This window comes from Chelonia mydas, chromosome 7 (genome assembly GCF_015237465.2).
Source record: "Chelonia mydas isolate rCheMyd1 chromosome 7, rCheMyd1.pri.v2, whole genome shotgun sequence".
In the NCBI taxonomy this organism is placed as follows: domain Eukaryota; kingdom Metazoa; phylum Chordata; order Testudines; family Cheloniidae; genus Chelonia; species Chelonia mydas.
The window spans coordinates 59616948-59641262 of record NC_057853.1 but is presented as its reverse complement, the minus strand read 5'-3'; the positions used below and the strand labels follow the sequence as shown (position 1 = coordinate 59641262).

Here is a 24315-nt window from a genome sequence, read left to right as displayed (position 1 = left end):
TGATTAGGATTATTCTGTTTCATAACTGACTGTCATAACAAACAAAAGCAATGTATATGTCACCCAATCTTCCTGACCAACAGTCCAGTCCTCTGGACCCTCAGGGAGAGTCGAGGGAACATATAAAAGAATTCAGAGTGATTATTAGTCATAGTCACAGTCAGAGAGTCAGCAAAAGCTCTGTATCAGTGATTCCTGGGTATGTCTAAAACCTTTGCATCCCAGTACTCTGGGACCATTCTCCCCCCATGCAAAGAGCTGCAATCTTTCTTCTGTTCCTGTTATTTTCTTCTCTCGGTAGATGGGATCCAGCCACTGCTGGCACCATGTCACATGGTGGTGTAAGCAGGAGCTGGAGCACAGAGAAAAGTGTGGTTCTAAGAGAGGAAAAGCCTTTATTAATAATAGAGATGGGAAGTGATGAAGAGCCAGCACAACTGTGGTGTGGTGAGACCAACAATTTTAGCCCTGTAAATGTCTGCCTGCACAGCAACAGCCTCTGGAGGAATACATTTTGGAAAGAAAGACAGCTACTTTTGTGAGTCTCCCACACCCAAAAGTGTGTGTTGCAAACTCTTCTGCAGGAGTTAACTACTCTCCTAGCAAGTGCTGGTGCACAAAGACATACAAAAAAAAAAAAATCAAACTAGCATTGTAAACTTCAACCACTGGAACAGTCACACGCCAAGGGACAACATTGCTAGGGAGAGTCACTCCAATCTAGACTTCTAAGAAGGCAATAAAATAATGGGGAGTAAGACAAGTGTACATCTGGAAAACTCTTGTGTGGATCCCCTTAGCTGCTCCTCCTAAAATTTCTTTCTTTTCTAGGCAGAAGCACTGTCAGGCTTCTGGTGTTATCACCACAGGAACAGCACTTAAAGAATTCCCAACAATCTCTTCTGGTGCAGTAAGTGTGGGGAACACAGTAACTGTTTTCTGGAGAACGGTATATTTAAATATTTACTTTAAGTAACTGAAATCTGATTTTTTTCTTAAACAAGAGGGATAAGAGTAACAGTTCGGTGACTTGGGACTCTTGTCCATCTGGCCACAGGTCAAACCACTAAACTCACCGATTTCAAGTTTTTCTCAAGGATATGCCATGTTGGTTCCATCACTTCAAACATCATATAATACTGGATATTCTGTACAAAATTCAGCATCCGCTGTCGTAGTGTGAAAGCACCAGCAAACCTGAAAGAGGCAACAAGCTGCAAGCTCAGAGATGGAACTGGCACTGGGAATTGACTTTAGAGAGGCAGGTGAAGCACAACTGAAGACAACCACACAGAAGACAGGAAATAAAACGTTTGCTCACCTTCTCGTAACTTGTTCTTCGAGATGTGTTGCTCACATCCATTCCAATTAGGTGCCCGTGCACTGCATGCACAGTTCACCAGAAGGTTTTTCCCTTAGCAGCATGCATCGGGTCAGCTCTGGAGCCCCCTAGAGCCATGCCTTCATGGCACCGCATATAGGGCCCTGCTGACCCGCCACCTCTCCAGTTTCTTCTTGTCGGATACTCCAACAGAGGGGAAAGCGGGTGGGTTTGGAATGGATATGAGCAACACATCTCCAAGAACAACAGTTAAAAGAAGGTGAGTAACCATTTTTTCTTCTTCGAGTGCTTGCTCAAATCGATTCCAACTAGGTGACTCCCAAGCCTTACCTAGGAGGTGGGGCTGGAGTTTATGGAATCACTGATTGAAGCACAGCCCTGCTGAACACTGCATTGTCCCTGGCTTCCTGGGTGATGGCGTAATGTGAAGTAAAGGTGTGGACCGAAGACCACGTAGCCGCTCTACATATCTCCTGGATCGGTACCAGGGCCAGGAAGGCCAATGAAGATGCTTGAGCTCTGGTGGAGTGTGCAGCCAGAGAGGGGGCAGGGACCTTTGCGAGATTGTAGCAAACCCAGATACAGGATGTGATCCATGATGATATCCTTTGCGTGGATACTGGGAGGCCTTTCATCCTGTCCGCTACCGCAACAAACAGCTGGTTTGATTTGCGAAACGGCTTAGTTCATTCAACATAAAAGGCCAATGCATGCCGCACATTCAAGGAATGGAGCCTCTGCTCGTGGCTACTAGCATGGGGTTTCGGGAAAAAGACTGGAAGGAATATGTCTTGATTGGCATGGAAATTTGAGACCACCTTCAGGAGGAACACCGGGTGAGGTTGCAGTTGCACCTTATCTTTGTAAGAAATGGTATATGGCCTGTAGATACCCGGATCACTTCCAAAAGTACGCTTCCAAAGGTATGGAGAGTGCTATGCAGAACTTCCAGAGCTTGAGGGCTTCCTGACACAGGGGAGAGGAGTGTGCTCCCCCGTCTGTTGATATAAAACATCGCTGTGTATTGTCTGTCAGGGACAATATGCACTTGCCCTCCAGGAGAGGACGAAAGGCCTGACATGCCAGTTGGACTGCCCTGAGCTTCCTTACATTGATGTGAAGCATCAGTTCCTCCTGAGACCAGAGGCCCTGAGTTCTGTGCTCCCCTAGGTGTGCCCCCCACCCAATGGCTGAGGCGTCGGTGGTCAGACATAGGGATGGACAAGGTTTGGAGAATGCAACCCCTGCGCATACCAACTGCAGGTCGAGCCACCGGTGAAGAGATTTGAGAACCTCCGGTGGAAGAGTAACCACCATGTCTAGACTGTGCCTGTTTGGTCGATACACCAATGCTAGCCAAGCTTGGAGAGGTCCGAGTCTGAGCCTCACATATTGCACTACATATGTGCAAGATGCAGAGTTTTAAGTAACTCCTTACTGTGGTTACAGAGAATTGTTTGAGGTCCTGTATGATGTTGTGAATGGCCAGGAAATGGGATTGAGGCAAGAACGTTCTGGCCTGTGTTGAGTCTAGCACTGCCCCTATGAACTCTATTCTCTGAGTAGGGGTGAGTGGTGACTTTTGAGTGTTTAGGAAGAGGCCCAATGCGTTGAAGGTGGATCTTATGAGGGAGACATGCTGATCCACTTGTGTTCTGGACCGGCCCTTGACTAGACAGTAGTCTAGGTAAGGAAATATCTGAACCTGCCTTTTCCGCAGAAAAGTGGCCACAACGGCCATACATTTGGTGAACACCTGAGGTGCTGATGATAGACCAAACGCTAGTACTGTGAATTGGTAGTGGGAACTCCTGACTGTAAGCCTTAAGAAGTGCCAATGGGACAGGATTACGGCAATGTGGAAGTATGCATCATTCAAGACAAGGTCAGCATACCAATTTCCTGGATCTAGGGAGGGGATGATAGTGGCCAAAGAAACCATTCAGAACTTGTTTCTTAATGAACCTGTTGAGATTGTGCAGGTCCAAGATGGGTCTGAAGCCTCCTTTTGCTTTTGGTATTAGGAAATACCCAAAACCCCTTTCCCCTGAGCTCCAGCTGAACCTCCTCCGCAGCCCCCACCGATAGGAGGGTTTGTACCTCAAGGACGAGAAGTTGCTCGTAAGAAGGGTCCCCGAAGAGGGACAGGGAAGGGGGGCGGGAGGGAGAGGGTGAGGAAAATTTGAGAGAATATCCCACTCCTACCATGCAGAGGACCCAACAATCTGAGGTGATTTGGGACCATGCTCGGTAGCAATGGGACAGACATTCCGAAAACATGAAAGAAGGATCCAGTTGAGAGGTTGGCATAACGCTCTCGGGCGCATCCTCAAAAGGTCTGCCCAGGGCCTGGTGGCTGCCTGGATGATCCAAATCCCCTGTTATTTGGGGTTTGGTGATGGTGGTTCTGATTTCTGGGATGCCTATGGTTCTGGTCCTGCCTAGACTGCCCCTGGTATGGTCGTGTCATGGGCTGAGGCCTAAATTGTCTACGCTGGGTGGCAGAGGTGTGCAGTCCCAGCGATCTAAGAGGGTCTTTCAAACTGTGGAGTCTCAAATCCATTTTCTCTGAAAATAGTGTGGACCCCTCAAACAGTAGGTCCTGAATTGCCTGTTGGACCTCCCTGGGGAGGCCCAAGGCCTGCAGACAGAAGCAACGGAGCATTGCGATGCCCGAAGACAACGTCCACGTTGCGGAGTCCGCCGAGTCTAATGCCGCTTGCAGCGACATCCTCATGACCCGTTTTGCCCTCATCAACAAGAGCTGAGAATTCCAACTTAGAATCCAGTGGGACAAGGTCCGAGAATTTGGACACTGCATCCCATGTCTTAAAGTTATAATGGCTAAGGATCGCTTGTTGGTTTGCGATATGAAGCTGGAGCCCTCCAGGGGAATATATCTTCCTCCTGAAGAGGTCCAGCTTCTTTGCACCCTTAGCTCGAGGGGTAGGCTCTTGTTGCCCTTGCCTCTCCCACGTGTTAACAGCTGCCATTACCAATGAGTCTGGTGAGGGGTGGGTAAACAAATATTCATAGCCCTTCGAAGGCACAAAGTACTTTCTCTCAACTCCTTAGCTGTGGGAACCAGAGAGGATTGTAGGATTCATAAAGGTTTATGCGCTTGGCAACATTCAGGGCACACCCGAAGTGTTGTGTAGGAGCAGTGCACACACTGCTCCATCCAAGGGCATCAACCTTGGAATCTCGCCAAGATGACATGAACCGTGGGAAGCCTCTCAGGACTGGGCTCAAGGCCCGAGAGCAAGGAATGCGGTAGATAGAAATTGGTAAATAAGAATGTTAAACAAAGCCAGTGTATTCCTTTTATCTGTTGGAGAATGTAATGCGCGGGGGGAGAGAGAGAATAAAGGGGAAGGTGGAAAGCTGACAGGCAGAAGCCTGTTAGCAGAGACCAGCCGCTTGCTTGCTAAAAGCTGTGTTCTGTCTTGTCATTGAACCGCCACAGAGGATGGTGTTTTCCAAAGAGCTTTTTTGTTCTCCTGAATGGTCTTTATCAGGGGAAGGGCCAGCCTGGTGGGTCCTGCTGGGGATAAAACATTCACCATTGGATTGGACACATCAGTGACCTCCTCCATCTGTATCCCGAGGTTCTGAGCGACCTGCCTCAGAAGTTCAAGGTGGGCTCTGTTGTCAGGAAGGGGAGGCTCCAAGGATGTTCCTGCCACTGCCTCATCTGGAGACGATGATGGGGAGTCCCGAACATGGGAGGGGCCCTCCTGTCCACCCAGCTCCTCAAAACACTGCGGCTCTTTCCCCAAGTCGGAGTCTGCCTCGATGCTGGCCCCGGTCGCAGCGGCAGTTACGGTACCGTCCGTGGTACTGAGTGTAGCTGCGGTGCCGGGTACAGTGCCAGATGTGCTGTCAATGCCAGGCGCGGTACCGATTGTGGTTCTGGTGGTGGCGGCGGCGGCGGCTGATGCCCAGAGAAATCCCTGGCTCTAGATGCAGTCCTTCTCTCAGACACGACCGAAAAGGAGTGTACAGAAGTGGACTCCTGGGAGTGGTGGATAGTTCTCTGAAAACATCCTCTCAAAAAAGCAGTCAAAAAGCAAACAGAATTTGGGAATCATTAAGAAAGGGGACCGAGAAAAAGACAGAAAATATCGTATTGCTTCTATATAAATCCAATGGTATGCCCACATCTTTAATACTGTGTGCAGAGGTGGTTACCCCATCTCAAAAAAGATATATTGGAATTGGAATGAGTTTGGACTCCAGATGGAGGTTGCAGATTGCAGGCATGATAGCAATAGTTAATGCAGTTCGATATTCATCTGGAGTCTCTGATTTAATATTGCAGATCACTTGAATCTGACTGCAATTGAGAGGAATAGTTTAGGAGATTTCCTAAAGTCTTTTGTTCTATATCCAAACAGAATGCCAAAGCTTTCCTGACATCAAGTGTATGCAATATTGCTTCTCTGTTGCTACGGTGAGGCTTTGGGAAGAAGGTGGGAGGGTGAATGACCTGTTTTATATGGAAGGACAAGGCTATTTCGGAGAGGAACTCTGGGTGTGGTCTCAGTGTGACCTTACCCTTAAAGAAAATTGTGAAGGGAGGGTGTACCATTAGAGCCCTTATTTCCTTGATCCTCTGAGCTGAGGTGATGGCCACTGGAATGCTGTTTTCATAGACATATGCGTAAATGAGCATATGGCCAGGGATTTGAAAAGGGGTTTTGTTAGGCCCCTGAAGACCAGATTAAGGTCCCATGCTGGTAAGGTACATCTGCTTTGTGGGAAGAGGTTACACATACCCTTGAGGAATTTCTTTGCTGTTGGATGAGCAAATATTGAATATCTATCTTCTGAAAAAAAGCTGTTATGGCTGCAAGAAGCCTGAGGCAATTTCGCACTGTCACAGTGGAATAAACCTTCAGATCTAAAGCACTGGCCAGCATCGTCTAGAATTGTACCTGGGGAAGGAAGGTCTTGCTTTTGAAGAGTCCAAGACTGCTCCTATGAACTCTATTTTTGTACAGGAGACAGGACTGACTTCTCTGTGTTGGTGCCTAGCATGTCAAAGGTGGATTGGATCACAATCATGCTGGACAGCACCTGGGCACTGGACCACCCTCTCACCAATCTGTCATCCAGGTAGGGAAACACTTGAATGCCTGATTTTCTGAGGAAAGAAGCCACTGCTACCATACACTTTTGGCTCTGACATATTGCCATTTGGAAATGTGCATCTTTTAAGCTGAGTGCAGAATTCCAGTCTCCAGGACCAAGGGAGGGGATAATGGAAGCCAGCATGCCTGTGGAAAACTTTATACTGTTCAAATGTTTGTTGAGGTGTCACAGGTCTAGTACGGGTCTGAGGCCTCCTTTTGCTTTTGGGATCAGGAAATAGAGGGAATAAGACCCCTTCCCTCTGTTCAACTGTGGATCCTCCTCTATGGCTCCCAACTGGAGGAGGCACTGCATCTCCCAAAGGAGAGCTTCCTCATGAGAGTGGTCCCTGAAGAGGGATAGGGAAGGGAGTGGGAAGGGGGGATAGAAATGAACTAAAGGGTGTATACACTGTGCTTCAGACCCACTGGTCTGTGGTGATGCAAGAACAAACACTCGGGTAGTGTGATAGCTGGTTGGTAAACAGAGGAATAGGAGAGGTTGGCAGTACGGAAACTGGTAGGCTGTCTTTGATAAACACATCATAGTGTTTGCTTTGCACTCCCAGATTGCCAAGATGAACTAGCAGCTTCTGAAGAAAGGGGAGGTCTTCCGCTATATCTTCTCGCTAGGTCCTAGTGGCAAGGTGTGAAAGCAAAATAGTGTGACTGCTGAAGAGAAAACTTCTTTTTCTTTGGGGCAGGTATATATGTGCCCAAAGATCTGAGTGTTGACCTGGAGTCTTTCAGGCTATGCGGCTTGTCATATAGACTGCTTGGAGAAAAAGGGATGATTCTTCAGAGTGAAAGTCTGTTCGACCTCTTGAGGGAGACCTAATGACTGGAGCCATGAACATCTGTATATTGAAATGGCTGATGCCATGCCTTGACAGCAGAGTCAGCAGAATCCAACCCCGCCTGAAATGAGGTTTTAGCCAATAACTTTCCCTCATCCAGCAACCGAGAAATTCTTGTATTGCATCCTTTGACAATCGGTCTACAAATTTTAACCAGAAGTTAAAGTCATACTGCCCCAGCAGTGCCAGCTGGTTAGTAACCCTGAACTGCAGGCCAGCTTTCTGCCAAACAGGTCAAGTGTTTTACCATACTTTGATTTCGGGGTAGACACCTTCTGTTCTCTTTCTTATTGGTGGCTAAGACCACCAGCGACCTCAGCGGGGGTGGGTACACTTTACTAATATTTTACTAGCACTAAATTCTCTTTCAAGAAGAATAACCATCAAGTACAAGGTTTGAATTAATCAGCAGGCTTTCTATCAGATGCTGAAATGCTGCTTAAAACAACTTCTCTTCGCTTGGCAAAAACACGTATAATGACTTAGCGAAGGGACCAGAACAGGGGACATTTAAAATGTGTAACCACTAAGAAGAAAAAAAAAAAAACTTCACAATGCTCCAGTGGGAGAAAAAAGCCATACCACTTAGCTGAATGCAGTGAGTACTCCTTAGCAGCCTTATTGCTGATCCAAACATTGCACAACTGTCTCTCCACATGCTTGCAATAGAACATGTGTCTGAAAAGCATCTGGTATCTGGTTAAAGCTTTCCTGGAAATAGAACACAGGAAGAACAAAAATAATAAAGATTAAACCCCATTCTAATTAGCAGACAAGATAAGGTTGCTCTATACGCCACACACAATACAAAACCACCAAAGCAAGGAAATAAAAAGCTAAGGCATCTAACATGACATACCTTTTACTCCTCCACCCAGAGATGCACTACTCACCACTAAAGCAATCACAATCATAATTGCCCCAGTAGCGATGCCAGCCTTCCAGCACCCCCTCCTCAAACTCCCCAACACCATGAACAGCCAGCCAGCCCCCACCCCCCACCTGACTGTTCTGCACAGTTCTGAAAAACCACACTCATGCCTGTCTGGGAAAGGGGTGCTGGAAGGCTAGCTGATGCCAAAGCATGCAGCAGTGCACCAACTACACTAAAAATTAATGTTAATGCTTCAACTTTTCACCAAGATTTTTAAGAGAAAAAGGAGAAAGACATGTGGCCAAGGACTAGGCTCTGGACACAGTGACAGTTCCTCTACTTGCTGTCATTGCACTAAAAGTGGGAACAGAGGTGGATGGGACTGGCACTTCTGTTAATACCTTTGGACACCAAACGTTCAGTGCCACAAAGAGGCGCTGTGCCCCACCCAATAGATGCAGCTCTCTGCAGAGTTCTAAAGCTCTGCAGCAGGGACCTGCATCCCAAAAGCAGAAACATGAAGGGACCACCTCACAGAACATTTGCTTTTTAAGTACAGCCCTCGTAACAGAGCAGACTTTAGTCTAGAGCCTCTCCAACTATGGAAGAAAAGAGTCAGACACCTGGAGGCTGTGGTACTTTTGCTGACAATCATAGAATCATAGAATATCAGGGTTGGAAGGGACCTCAGGAGGGCATCTAGTCCAACCCCCTGCTCAAAGCAGGACCAATCCCCAACTAAATCATCCCAGACAGGGTATGTCAAGCTTGACCTTAAAAACTTCTAAAGAAGGAGATTCCACCACTTCCCTAGGTAACACATTCCAGTGTTTCACCACCCTCCCAGTGAAAAAGTTTTTCCTAATATCCAACCTAAACCTCCCCCACTGCAACTTGAGACCATTACTCCTCATTCTGTCATCTGCTACCACTGAGAACAGTCTAGATCCATCCTCTTTGGAACCCCCTTTCAGGTAGTTGAAAGCAGCTATCAAATCCCCTCTCATTCTTCTCTTCCCTAGACTAAACATCCCCAGTTCCCTCAGCCTCTCCTCATAAGTCATGTGTTCCAGTCTCCTAATCATTTTTATTGCCCTTCGCTGGACGTTTTCCAATTTTTCCACATCCTTCTTGTAGCGTGGGGCCCAAAACTGGACACAGTACTCCAGATGAGGCCTCACCAATGTTGAATAGAGTGGAATGATCACTTCCCTCGATGTGCTGGCAATGACCCTACTTATACATCCCAAAATGCCATTGGCCTTCTTGGCAACAATGGCACACTGTTGACTCATACCCAGCTTCTTGTCCACTGTAACCCCTAGGTCCTTTTCTGCAGAACTGCTGCCTAGCCATTCGGTCCCTAGTCTGTAGCGGTGCATGGGAATCTTCCGTCCTAAGTGCAGGACTCTGCATTGTCCTTGTTGAACCCCATCAGATTTCTTTTGGCCCAATCCTCTAATTTGTCTAAGTCGCTCTGTATCCTATCCCTACCCTCCAGTGAATCTACCTCTCCTCCCAGTTTAGTGTCATCTGCAAACTTGCTGAGGGTGCAATCCACACCAATACTTCTCCCAAGTACTCAGCTCAATGAACTTGTTAACTTAAGCCTAAACCCCAGAATATGGATCTAATTTACATCCACTCTCACCTTCAGAGAGCAGAAATCTTTTCTTTTAAGCACGATTTTTTTTTTAAATGTCCCACAAGCCTGTTGATTTTTAAAAGGTGGGGCCGAGATTAAGGGATATACCATTTTGGTCATTTATTAACAGCTAATTATGGGACCGCAGGTGAACTCATTTTGTTCCTTCCTGTTGAAAAAGCAACCTCCTGTCTGTTTGTGTGTCACGGGCAGGATTGCCAGTGTAAAACCAACAGACCCCGGTTGTTGGCAGGCAGGATAGAACCTGGGACCTCTGGAGCTAAATACATGAGCTCTAAGCCATATGGCCCTTAGCTAAGGCTGTAGACCAGACTCAATCTCTCTCTAAGTGGTCTTGGTGCCACTAGATAGGTCAGAGCACCTAACCCAGGAGGTGTGGGGGTCATACCAGCACTTGCTGATGAAGGCAGGAGATTGTGCTGCAGCTTAAGTGGAATTTTCAAACTCTCATAACTTGGTCAAATAAAAACTAACTTTCACCACAATATTCAAGGCATTTCTCAATGACAATGGTTTGCCCATACCACGCCTCCATTTTGTTTCAAGAGCTACTAAAGACATGCCTTTTTTTAAAATAGAGGAGGAAATGTATTTCCCCAACTCTTCTCTCATTCAAAGAATGGCTGATCCATTTGCTCAAACTTTAAAACAAGAATTCACCTTCAAGCAGAGACCTAACCTGGAATATTTATGCCTGAAAGGCAACCATTTCAGAAAGTTATGAGTGACTGACAACAGGGGATGATGAGGGTTAGACTGGAAATACTTGGGCAATCTTAAGTTATAAAATATGTTGCTAGCATTTCCAGCTAAGTTTTATGTTTTTATATAGTTTAAAACAGAAGCCTGAAATTCAAAAGACACCTCAGGTATTTTGGTCATATAACCAACCATTTGGCAGTGTTTTAATGCAGATAAAGTCATGGTCTAAGGATCTAACAGGCATAGCAATGGAAGTAAATGACCTCAGTGCTGCCCCTTTACATATCACTAACCTAGGTAGTTTACATCTTTGAAGAAAGAGACATTCTGATGTTTTGTCTTGCTTTTTTAACTACTGTATGAGTTCTGTGCAGAAGTAGGTTTGTGTTTTTTCTTTGTGGCCTAATACTTTACCTGTTTATAATGAGTGACAGAGGCCATTTGACAATGTAATCAAAAGAAAATGCTTCTAGGCCACTGAGAGTGAGCTCTGTGGGATCAGCATTGATAATGGCCTTTTCCTGTTTCGTTTCAATGGCCAGAACTCTCAAGAGCTGTGTAATGAGATCATGGGGCATCAAGTCAATCTGTAAAGAAACAAAGAGCAGGAAAAAGATGCTGCTGGACATTTTCTATTATTGTTTAGCTGCAGACATGTGTGGCAATAGGACTGGCCTGAATGCATTGTATGGAATGTTGTTAGATTCATTCTCAAGTCTTGAAAACAACACCCAATTAAGTAATAGCGACTGGTTGGAAGGAATATCATGCTGTTGATGAGCCAATCAGCAGTGTCAGTTCTGGTGACATTAGAGCATGAACAGATAGAAGAATAGTCATTTTGATGTTTTGTGGAGAGATCATTAACTTCAAGAGATCTAAACATAGGGCAGCAAAGATCCATCTCTGCTGAATGTCAGTTACTACTGGACAGCTAGACCTGAATAAAGGTTCAAAAAGCTCTTGGGACTTTCGTGCTAAAATTTCTGAACATAATAGGTAGACAGATGCTACTAATTGACTCAAACACTTCATTTTATTATTTTGGGCTATGGGGTTCAGAGCTAGGAATAAAAGCAGAAGCACTGTACCCACTCAGCAATACTGTGTCCACCTCATCCTGTCAGCACAGGAGTCAATAATGAAGCAGAAATGGAAGTGGAAAGGAGATTATCCTGAGACAGCTGAAGAGGGCTCTTTCTTCCATCTATATTTTCTAGGATTCTTTGCTTTGCTTTTACAATTTTCTTTAAAGCATATGGATTTTTCTAGGACATGGATGGGCCTCACTGCTCTATTTCAGATTATTTTCTGTTTATATAGACTCTTACCTTTAAATCATCTTTAAATGGGTCTGTGTTGGCAGTGCTCATTCTCAAGGCTAATTCAAGCAAAGCTTCTAATCTAGTAGGTATAATGTCATCTACAGGCTTTTTCAGTTCCTCTTCTGTTAAATCCATGAAGTGAACAAAGAAATCTCCTTGGTCCATTAGGAAGTAGTGCTTTATAGACCTGCTCAACAAAATGCAAAGACAAAAAAGAAGAGAGTTAGAAAGTAAGTTAACTATCTATAATGCTAAATCTAGAAAAAAAGGAGCAAAAGTCATCAGCTCTCAGCCAGCATGCAGGTTCTAATCAAAGGAAAATCCACCCTCTACATGATACATACAACTAGAACTATGATTTCTTCCTTTTTCCCCACCCTCAGATCCAGATGTTGTATGTTCAGATTTTATTAAACATGTGTCCCATTCCTGGGCGAAAATTCTCATGAAAACATGCATTTTACCTTTGGATCAGAACAGTCAGGTGGGGCTCAGCCTAGAGAAGATTCTGCCCCCAGTGACTGACAACCTAACTTTGGTCTACCCAACTGCATCATTCCTGTGCAGCATAGCTGTCCTGGAGGATGAGGATATCTCTAAAGTAACCAGGGCCCACCCAATCCATTCAGAGGTGTCAATTAGGCGCAGTATCTTGAACTCTACTCTGATGTGAAGGAGTGAAGTTCACAGAACGTGTGTGATATGTTTGTGTAGGCTTTTGCTGCTAATGAGGTGAGCTGCCATGTAGAGTGTCAACTTCAGCCTTCTTGTGGTGGCAGGAGCAAAGGTGAGTCCAGCATGACCCTGAGACTGTGTGTCACCTGGACAATCTGATGCCCTTGATCACTGGTGAGTTTAGAGTATGAAGTCACTCAAAATGTGCCTCTTCTTATCGTCATTTTTGTCTTTCGTATGTTGAGCCTGAGCCAACTACTCTCATCCATCTACTGATATCTTCCAGGAGCTGAGATATCTTGATGATTGCAGAAATTGAATCAGTGGAGAAGACATACAGTTGTGTCATCTGCATATTGCTGGCACACGAGTGTATGGTGTCTCACTCAGCAAGAACTCAAATAGGTGTTAAAGAGGGAAAGAGTGGAGGACTCTGCATGAGACGGGATGGGTGATGGGGAGCAGTTCCCTATTACAATTCTCTGGAATCTCAACCACAGATAGTACCCAAAACTCTGGTGTTCACCAAACGCACAGTAGGACTCATACACTGAAAGGCTGCTGAGAGATCTAGTAGTATCAGCAAAGAAATTTATTTCCTGTCTAAAATAAGAAGTTGTTCATGTATCAGCCCCGCAGGGCTGTTTCTGAGCAGTGTTCTGGCCTGAAACCTGACTGTGGCACCCAGCACACTGACCGAGGACATACTCTATCAGAGCTTGGAAGCCAGCAACTTTTCAATGTCTTGGCCAAAAAAGGGGAGGAGATTGGAAACATGACAATGGTTGGCGAACTATTAGCACTAAGTGGAAGCTTCTGAAAGATGGTAGGGTATCTGCAAGCTCTCTTTCAAAGACGCTTTTATGGTCTTGACCATGAATGACAGTTAGCAGTTTCAGAAGAGGTGGGCAAGACAAACCTCAGAGCTTCCAGGGCCTCTATTCAGGGGATTGGTCTAAATTCCACCAAGGGAGGTGGGACAGGAGGCAACCGTGGCTCTGGAGAAGTTACCTTTGTTGCAGTGAGGTCCTCTGATTCAAGCAATTTTGTTTGTGAAATAGGCATAGAGCTCTCTACAGAGATAGGGGCTTTGGTCTGCAAGGATTATGGATCTGTTACGTATCTTACTCCATGGACCAGCTCTGCTGGTCATGATTTGACAAATGCAATTCTATAAGGTTCTTTCAGTTGCCTTTAAGGCTGTAGCAGCTGTCCACAGGTAAGTACTCACTTTTTCAGGGACTGACCACGAAGAATTTGCACCATAGGTGCTCCAGCCTTCTGCGCTCACGCTTTAGTTGATGTGGTCTTTTGGAGAACCACAGTGACCTGCGTGGGCAATATGGGGGAAGGAGCTATTTTAAGGCTTGCTTGTTGAGGTTTTTGGCCAGCACCTAATTGCAGTGTTCTACTAGGTTGTTTTTGCACTGGTCCTTTGCCTGGGTGGTTTCCCCCAGTAAGTGTCTTCTGAAGGTTCTGAAGGTTTTGAGGGACCAAGAACTGGGTCACACAGGGATCTACAAATATGCTTGACAACTGAAAGTTTCAGATAGAATACATCTGCTGTTGGCTGAATAGATTACATACAACATAAAAGTGCATGATCATTAAAACCAGACTGGACAAATCATTACAAAGCATCCTATTAAGAATGATCCTGCACTGGCCCTGAGGAATACATTGGATGATTTAATATGTCTGTGATTCTGAGAATTCCAACTGAGATTTTTGACCTAATCCTTGACAGAACCATTTGTTTTTCACATTAAACACACAAATCTAGTTTGTTTTATTTTTGCAGATCAGAATCTCTATTGGAACTGCAATGATAGCAATGGTAACGTGGCATGGAAAAAGCCCAAAAGGTAAAAAGATCATTACTTCACTATTTACATACAAACTAACATACATTTAGGAAATAAATCAAACCTCAAATGAGCCACAAGTTCTTTTTCCTCCATTAGGAAATCCAGAAGAACCTTGCTAGCATAGTTATAAGCTTTTTCTATTTGCTCCACATATGCTCGCTCTTTCAATGTGTAGATGACCTCTTTAGCCTCAGGGCAGGTAACATCACAACCACATTCTCGAACAACATTTAAATATTTCCCTAAAAGAAAAAAGTGGCAGCTGCTGTTTAGTCTGACTAATATTAATGCAATTAATTTGCACTCTCTCAAACAGGGAGACATTTAGGCCAAAACTTTCAAATAGAAGGGTAACATTTTCAAAAATGTCTATGAGGTTTAGAAGTAAAAAGGACTTAAGCACTTTTAAAAATTTTACCCTAGGTATCTAAAATTAGACTCTCAAATCCACATTTAGGCACTCAGAACTAGCCTGATATCTAGAAATGCTGAGCAACCTTAGCTCTCAATGAAGTCTATGGGAGCTGCAAGTATGCAAAACCCTTGAAAAATCAGGGATTATCTCTCAGAAGTGCCCAGCACCTATCACTTCTCATTGAGAACAATGGGCACTGATGGGATATTGGAGACTTGTGAAAAACTGGATTACTTCATTTATGTGCCTAAATCAGAACAAAGACCTTTTGAAATTCAGGCTCCTTGTGGGTGCTGAGTTCTTCTGAAAGTCAGGCCCCAGGCTACATGTGAGGATTTCAAAGCAGTTTAGAAAGACTCACAACCCTACTTTTCTGAGGTAAGTATGGATTATAGGACTGTCAATTAATCTCAGTTAACTCACGTGATTAACTCAAAAAAATTAATCACAATTAAAAAAATAATCACGATTAATCACAGTTTTAATAGCACTGTTAAACAATAGATTACCAATTGAAATTTATTCAATATTTTGGATGTTTTTCTACATTTTCATATATTTTATTTCAATTTACAACACAGAATACAAAGTGTATAGTGCTCACTTTATATTATTATTTTTATTACAAATATTTGCACTGTAAAATGATAAAAATAGTATTTTTCAATTCACCTCATACAAGTACTGTAGTGCAATCTCTTTATCATGAAAGCGCAACTTACAAATGTAGATTTTTTTTGTTACGTAACTGTACTCAAAAACAAAACAATGTAAAACTTTAGAGCCTACAAGTCCATTCAGTCCTACTTCTTTTTCAGCCAATCATTAAGACAAACAAGTTTGTTTACATTTACAGGAGATAATACTGCCCGCTTCCTATTTACGTCACCTGAAAATGAGAACAGGTGTTCTCATGGCACTGTTGTAGCCAGCATTGCTAGGTATTTACATGCCAGTTATGCTAAACATTTGTATACCCCTTCATGCTTTGGCCACCATTCCAGAGGACATGCTTCCATGCTGATAAGGCATTATTTTTTTAACGAGCGTTAATTAAATTTGTGACCTAACTCCTTGGAGGAGAACTGTATATCTTCTGCTCGGTTTTACCTGCATTCTGCCATATATTTCGTGTTAAGAACACTTTCACTGCAGATTTGACAAAATGCAAAGAAGGTACCAAAGTGAGATTTCTAAAAGTAGCTACAGCACTCTACCCAAGGTTTAAGAATCTGAAGTGCCTTCCAAAATCTGAGAGGGACGGGGTGTGGAGCATGTTTTCAGATGTCGTAAAAGAGCAATAGTCCAATGCGGAAACTACAGAACCCGATCCACCAAAAAAGAAAATCAAACTTTTGATGGGGGCATCCGATTCAAATGATGAAAACAAACGTGTCAGTCCGCACTGCTTTGGATTTTTATAGAGCAGAACCAGTCATTAGAATGGTTGAAGCATGAAGGGACCTATGAATCTAGCGCATCTGACACGAAAATATCTTGCGACGCTGGCTACAACAGTGCCATGCGAACACCTGTTCTCAATTTCAGGTGATGTAAACAAGAAGCGGGCAGCATTATCTCCTGCAAATGTAAACAAACTTGTTTGTCTGAGCAACTGGCTGAACAAGAAGTAGGACTGAGTGGACTTATAGGCTCTAAAGGTTTACATTGTTTTATTTTTTGAGTGCAGTTTCTTTTTGCACATAATTCCACATTTGTAACTTCAACTTTCATGATAAAGAGATTGCACTACAGTACTTGTATTAGGTGAACTGAAAAATATTATTTCTTTTATTTTTACAGTGCAAATATTTGCAATAAAAAAATATAAAGTGAGCACTGTACACTTTGTATTCTGTGTTATTGAAATCAATATATTTGAAAATACAGAAAACATCAAAAATATTTAAATACAAGGCATTCTATTATTAAGAGAGTGATTAATTTTTTTAATTGCTTGACAGCCCTAATGGATTATCATCACCATTTTACAGACAAGTAAACTGAGGTACAGTGAAGGGAAATGACATACCCAAGTTCACATACAATGCTACTGCCAGAGCCAGGAATAGAACTCAGCACTCCCAGGTTCCAATCCTGTGTCTTAACCATTAGTTGATCCTTATTCTCTGGAAGGAATATGCCAAGGCATACTGTAGTCTTCCCATAATAAAAAATGCTGATTAATAGCCCCAAATCATACACTGACAGTGTGAAACAGAAAAGTTGATGTGACTTAACCGAATGGGGGGAGGGATAGCTCAGTGGTTTGAGCACTGGCCTGCTAAACCCAGGGTTGTGAGTTCAATCCTTGAGGGGGCCATTTAGGGATCTGGGGCAAAAATTGGGGATTGGTCCTGCTTTGAGCTGGGGGTTGGACAAGATGATCTCCTGAGGTCCCTTCCAACTCTGATATTCTATGATTACTGACTTTCATTATGCACGTCTGTGCATCTCAAGTGCAATTTAAAATGTTAATGTCGTTTAGTGCAACTATGACCTGAGCAGTAGAATTTATAGCAACCAATCACTTTCATCCTGTGTTGTCACTGTACATCTTAGACACTTCTATACATTCAGAGTCACAGTCACTTACTTACCTGTGCTAAGTATCTTGTCAGCCATTTTCTGTAGGAATGATGGAATTTGTTGCTGAACAACAGTATATCTTTGATCCCAATATTTGTCATTATAATCCTCTTGTATCTTCTCCTTCTGCAACTCATGTTCTTCCACCATGAACTCACTGTGCAATTAAAACAGATTTTTTAGATACAACAACAAGTACAAAGAAGATTACTCTTTAACTTGACCTCAAACAGGTAATGTGATCTATCAGAAATGGGAATCCATAAGACTTCTGGCTCCTGGAATATTTCCTAATAAATGTTTCATGAGCACTGGCGTCTTGATGATTGGTATTCAGTTGTGGCAAGAGAAATGGCAATATGGTGAGTCTCAGTATTGACCTGTAGCTTTCACCAATGGGGAATGTAAATAAGTGAAGCCATATATAAAGCACCATTTGTAATTACGTAATTTCAGAAAACCTCTACCAGGTCTAAACACAATTCAACTACAGTGGAGTAAACTAAGAAATTAGCATTAATTTTAGTGAAATATGTACATTCCCTCCACAAGAAAACATGCTTTTCTCAAAAATAAAATATCTAATCAATCAATATGAACTATACTTTTTCTAGCATTCTAAAAAAGTTATCCAATCATTAAACACACATAATGAAAATATTGCATAATATGTTACATTACAAAAAAATGCATCAATAAAAACTTAATTCCAAAAAAATCCAGGATATTTCACATTTCAGTCAACCTCAGCCTGGACCAGTCCACACAAGAGATCCACTTCCTGGGACACTACGGTGCTAATAAGCGACGGTCACATAAACACCACCCTATACCGGAAACCTACTGACCGCTATGCCTACCTACATGCCTCCAGCTTTCATCCAGACCACACCACACGATCTATTGTCTACTGGCAAGCTCTGCGATACAACCGCATTTGCTCCAACTCCTCAGACAGAGACAAACACTGACAAGATCTCTATCAAGCATTCTTACAACTACAATACCCACCTGCTGAAGTGAAGAAACAGATTGACAGAGCCAGAAGAGTACCCAGAAGTTACCTACTACAGGACAGGCCCAACAAAGAAAATAACAGAATGCCACTAGCCATCACCTTCAGCCCCCAACTAAAACCTCTCCAACGCATCAAGGATCTACAACCTATCCTGAAGGATGACCCATCACTCTCACAGTTCTTGGGAGACAGGCCAGTTCTTTCTTACAGACAGCCCCCCAACCTGAAGCAAATACTCACCAGCAACCACATACCACACAACAAAAACACTAACCCAGGAACCTATCCTTGCAACAAAGCCCATTGCCAACTGTGTCCACATATCTATTCAGGGGACACCATCATAGGGCCTAATCACATCAGCCACACTATCAGAGGCTCGTTCACCTGCACATCTACCAATGTGATATATGCCATCATGTGCCAACAATGCCCTTCTGCCATGTACAATGGCCAAACCAGACAGTCTCTACGTAAAAGAATAAATGGACACAAATCAGACGTCAAGAATTATAACATTCAAAAACCAGTCGGAGAACACTTCAATCTCTTCGGTCACTCGATTACAGACCTAAAAGTGGCAATTCTTCAACAAAAAAAACTTCAAAAACAGACTCCAACGAGAGACTGCTGAATTGGAATTAAGCTGCAAACTAGATACAATTAACTTAGGCTTGAATAAAGACTGGGAGTGGATGTGGCATTACACAAAGTAAAACTATTTCCCCTTGTTTATTTCCCCTCCTACTGTCCTTGTCAACTGCTGGAAATGGCCCACCTTGATTATCACTATAAAAGGTTCCGCCCTCCCGCCCCCACTCTCCTGCTGGTAATAGCTCACCTTTCTCGATCACTCTTGTTACAGTCTGTATGGTAACACGCATTGTTTCGTGTTCTTTGTGTATATAAAATCTCCTCACTATATTTTCCACTGTATGCATCCGATGAAGTGAGCTGTAGCTCACGAAAGCTTATGCTCAAATAAATTTGTTAGTCTCTAAGGTGCCACAAGTACTCCTTTTCTTTTTACAGATACAGACTAACACAGCTGCTACTCTGAAACCTGTAACTCAAACTGTTGATAACATGTCCTGTTAAATAATCCTGTTAATGGATGTAGTGAGGTGGAGTGGCCTCCCTCCAAACTTGAGAGCAAGGGAACAGTACAATCCCCCTGGTGAGAAGAGACAAACCTGTACTGCCCCCCTCACCAGAAGTACCAGGGCGGGGCAGGACATATAAAGGGAGGGTGACGCAGCTCAGTTGAGTGGGAGACATGGAAGGAGGCAAATGTCTCCAGTCCACTGCAGAACTCTGACGCTGAAACTGCACTGTGCAGAACCCTGCCCCCAGAGGAGACCGATCCTGGACAGGCAATGGCAGGACCCCTGGGCTCGGGTCGGACGTAACCCAGGTAAACCAGATTTTGTCTGGTTTTGTTGCTGGAGCACGAGTCAGCGTGTTTTGGTGGGATCCCCAGTGACCAAGTGAAGTAGCGTGGGGCCGGGTTCTCCTTACTCCAACCCCCCCAGCCCCGGGCTGGCGGCCTATTCACCCTAGGCCAGAAGTCCTGTGCATTCTTTGTGGCTTGCCCCAGTCAGGAGATTGGGAGCTCCAGACTGTATTTGCTGGCTGCCCTAGCCAGGATGCTTAGGCTAAAGTCTGCCCCCTTTCTCTGCCCCAAGAGTCCTAGACTGTTGAGTTCGGTCTATCTTAGCCCGGAGACTTAGGCTAAAGACTGCTCTCTGCTCTGCCCCACCCAGAGGGCCAGTTTCCCTTATAGACTGTTAATGCTGTCTGCCTCAGCCAGGAGGCTGTGGGCTAAAGACTGCTTGTGCTCTGCCCACCTAGAGGCCTAGAGCCCTAGACTCTTGATTGGGGTCAGCCCTAGCCAGAAGACTATGGGCTAAAGACTGCTTACTGCTCTGCTTCGCCCCTCCCGAGGGGGCTAGAGCTCCAGACTGTTAATGGTTGTGTCCCCCCTGCTAGGAGGCTATGAGCTATAGACTGCTTGCAGCTCAGCCCTGCCCACGGGGCCTGAGCCCAACTGCTGCTGCCTGCTGCAGTGAGGCAGAGTGGCCTCCCTCCCTGCTTGAGCGCGAGGGACCACTACAACGGACTACAGCTAACACTATACAAACAGAGAAGAAATTGGGTAGTTTTCAATCTGACCTGAGTGTGTGTGAAATTTCAACTATAACTCTGCATTAATAGTTTTTTGCACTTAATTTCCTTGAATTTTAAAAACAAAAGAGACAAAGAAGGTTCCAGTACATTTGCTATATGGCCACAGACTAAAAAGATGTGCATTTAAACACGTGGTCTAACAACCCCACATTCCAGTCAAATTTTGCTGAGTCTGGGGCTGTGCATCCCTGTGAAAATTAGTGACTGACAGAACAGGGGACCCAGCAGGAAGTCTCCCTGACCAGCTGGGCCCCCTATTTTTAACATAGCCCTGGAGAATGCAAGAGCACATTTAATTATCACATTTTCAAATATGGCAGGATGATGAAAAGGAAAGCTAGCTGACAGGGAGCTGAAGCAGTCATGGTTAAGATGATTCAAAGCCAAATGGTCTATCATAATCAGTTTACACTGCATTCTGTGTGCAGAGCTCCACACAGACATGAATTCATACTGTACGTATTATTCAAAATGAGATGACAGCAGCATGAAATTTTACAATATTTTTAGTTTTATTAAATTATCATTTTAGTTGTTGCTAAATGAAATTTCTTAAACTATGTCAAAGCCACCAATCCTCAGGAAGAATGTTATCTATACTACAGGTAGAACCATACAACTGGGTCAGAGTCTACTTATAGCAACAAGGTCCAGTATAACCAAACAGCAGCATTCTTCTGGCATAATCTTGTTGGCTTGCCCACATCTACCATGATGTACAATAACCCTGGCACCAGTGCATTCTGAGGAAAAAAAAATAAGCAGCCGTCCCTCCCGCATGTTGCCGCAAACACTCATGTCAGGGGCAGGGGACTGCAAGTATTTTACATAAGGGATTTTGGGATGTTCTTCAGCACAGACACCTGGGATGTAGGAAGATTGGCTAGCCTGGTTACACAGACCCAGATGAGTGTGTGACTGAATACTCCCCTGTATTCACATCCTACATACTACTGTAGTAATCGTTGCACAAGGTATGCCTTGTAAGGTGTCATTTGAAAACTCAAAATTGGCTGGTCAGTACAGTCATGATAAAATACGTGTGGCAACATTATGTATGAAGTTAAGATTCTTCTGTATGATTTTATTAACATGTTCCAAACCCCACAGCTCTGCCCTGAAGAGTTTGGTCAGTAATCTTGCTGGAAGCATGTGGTGAGAAATTTTGCTTGAATCTGATACAGTTTGTTAAGTTAGGCACTAGAAAGTGTTTTATTTTCATTGTAACCATTTCTGACTTTTATGCCGCATTACTTGTATTCACTTAAAATCTCTCTCTTTGTGGTTAATAAATATGTTTTATTGTTTTGTCTAATCCAGCATGTCGGGGTAACTCTATTTAGGATAACAGGCTAGTGTATATCATTCCCTTCAAGGAATAATGGGCTTAATATATTTGGACTGGCCAGGAGAGGGATGGGCAGTACAGGATACACATTTCTGGGGGGAAATCCGGAACTGGGAGTGTGTTGGGGTCACCCTGCAGTATAACCCAGGCTGGTGAAAGCCAGGCTGCAACTGACAGACTGCAGTTACAAAAACACAACTGGGAGTGATCTGCATGCTGGTGGCAGTTTGTGAGCAGTCCAGGTTGGAGGCTACAGCAGGAAGTTATTGTACAGCACCCCAGGTTACAGGGCATGGTGACATAGCTCCCCACTGGTCTGAATTGTACCCTGGTATGTCACAAGTTGGTTCCATCTCCAGTGCAGGTTGTCACAGCCTGAAAAACTGTTACAGCCTTGTTATTGAGCAGTACTGGTACCACTCACACTGAGGAACCATGTTTTAACCATGGCAAGAGAAGTCAGCCTTGTGTGGAGTCAGATAAAGTTTGTGGATGACACAAAGCTGGGAGGTATTGCCAATACAGAGAAAGATCGGGATATCATACAGGAAGATCTGGATGACCTTGTAAACTGGAGTAACAGTAATAGGATGAAATTTAATAGTGAAAAGTGCAAGGTCATGCATTTAGGAATTAATAACAAGAATTTGTGTTATAAACTGGGGACGTATTACTTGGAAGTAACAGAGAAGGACCTCTGAGTATTGGTTGATCACAGGATGACTATGAGCCGCCAATATGACATGGCCGTGAAAAAGGCTAATGCGGTCTTGGGATGCATCAGGCGAGGTATATCCTGTAGAGATAAGAAGGTGTTGGTACCGTTATACAAGGCACTGGTGAGACCTCATCTGGAATACTGTGTGCAGCTCTGGTCTCCCATGTTTAAGAAAGATGAATTCAAACTGGAACAGGTACAGAGAAGGGCTACTAGGATGATCCGAGGAATGGAAAACCTGTCTTATGAAAAGAGACTCAATGAGCTTGGCTTGTTTAGCTTAACTAAAAGAAGGCTGAGAGGAGATATGATTGCTATGTATAAATATATTAGAGGGATAAATACCATGGAGGGAGAAGAATTATTTAAGTTCAGTACCAATGTGGACACAAGAACAAATGGATATAAACTGGCCATCAGGAAGTTTAGACTTGAAATTAGATGAAGGTTTCTAACCATCAGAGGAATGAAGTTCTGGAACAGCCTTCCAAGGAAAGCAGTGGGGGCAAAAGACATATCTGGCTTCAAGACTAAGCTTGATAAGTTTATGGAGGAGATGATATGATGGGATAGCCTAATTTTGGCAATTAATTGATCTTCAACTATTGGCGGTAGATATGCCCAATGGCCTGTGATGGGATGTTAGCTGGGGTGGGATCTGAGTTACTACAGAGAATTCTTTCCTGGGTGTCTGGCTGGTGAGTCTTGCCCACATGCTCAGAGTTTAGCTGATCGCCATATCTGGGGTCGGGAAGGAATTTTCCTCCAGGGCAGATTGGAAGAGGCCCTGGGGGTTATTCGCCTTCCTCTGCAGCGTGGGGCATGGGTCACTTGCTGGAGGATTGCCTGCACCTTGACGTCTTTAAACCACGATTTGAGGACTTTGATAGCTCAGACATAGGTGAGGGGTTTGTTACAGGAGTAGGTGGGTGAGATTCCATGGCCTGCATTGTGCAGGAGGTCAGAATAGACATTCATAATGGTCCCTTCTGACCTTAAAGTCTATGATTCTATGATATTGTATAGCGTGGCTACAAACTCAGCAAATCTCTATAGTATAGATTGGCCTTAAAATTAAAAGCCAACCCTCTGAAGAAAATCCTGGTTTGAGTTATAAAAGGATGAAAAGTAAATCTAAAAAGTGTGAAGTCTGGAAAATGTCATTTTCCCATATTATGATAAAATCCCTTTATGCCATTTTTAAGTTATCAAGCTTTGTAAAAAGAAAAATATTACTGCTGGACTGTGAACAAGCATGATCTGCACCGGTTTCTTATTGCTTTCCATGTGGAACATGAGGAGTTGGTTTTCATTTATAAAGCCCTCCGTGGCTTGGGACCAGGACAGCTGAAAGAAGCCCCTCTCCCTGTGACATACCGCCACAGCTGTGGATTTCCCTCAAAAAAAAAAAAAAGAAAGTGAGCACTGCTGGCAGAACATTCTTCCCAAGAGCTCCTGACTTTGGAAGTTGCTTCTTCATCCCTGGAAATAGCTTGAATTTGATTACCTATATTCCCAGGCTTTGGGGAATGCATGGCTGCCCTGAGGGCACAGCAGGGGAGATGACTGGACTTCATTTTCAGGGTTTTTTCCACCCCC

General features: G+C 43.9%; 1 protein-coding gene across 6 annotated transcripts in view; it reads right to left on the bottom strand.

Moving 5' to 3' along the window:
• The window catches only part of TUBGCP2 (tubulin gamma complex associated protein 2), an 82846-nt gene that overhangs the window by 15678 nt on the left and 42853 nt on the right, over positions 1–24315 (bottom strand). For all 6 annotated transcript variants that reach the window (XM_037905385.2, XM_037905386.2, XM_043551782.1 and 3 more), the window contains 6 exons: positions 17457–17602; positions 14503–14683; positions 11905–12085; positions 10988–11160; positions 7914–8042; positions 1077–1197 (listed from right to left, as the gene is read on the bottom strand). In XM_037905385.2, the coding sequence (XP_037761313.1) occupies positions 1077–1197; positions 7914–8042; positions 10988–11160; positions 11905–12085; positions 14503–14683; positions 17457–17602 (931 nt within the window). The remainder of the gene's footprint in view (positions 1–1076; positions 1198–7913; positions 8043–10987; positions 11161–11904; positions 12086–14502; positions 14684–17456; positions 17603–24315) is intronic.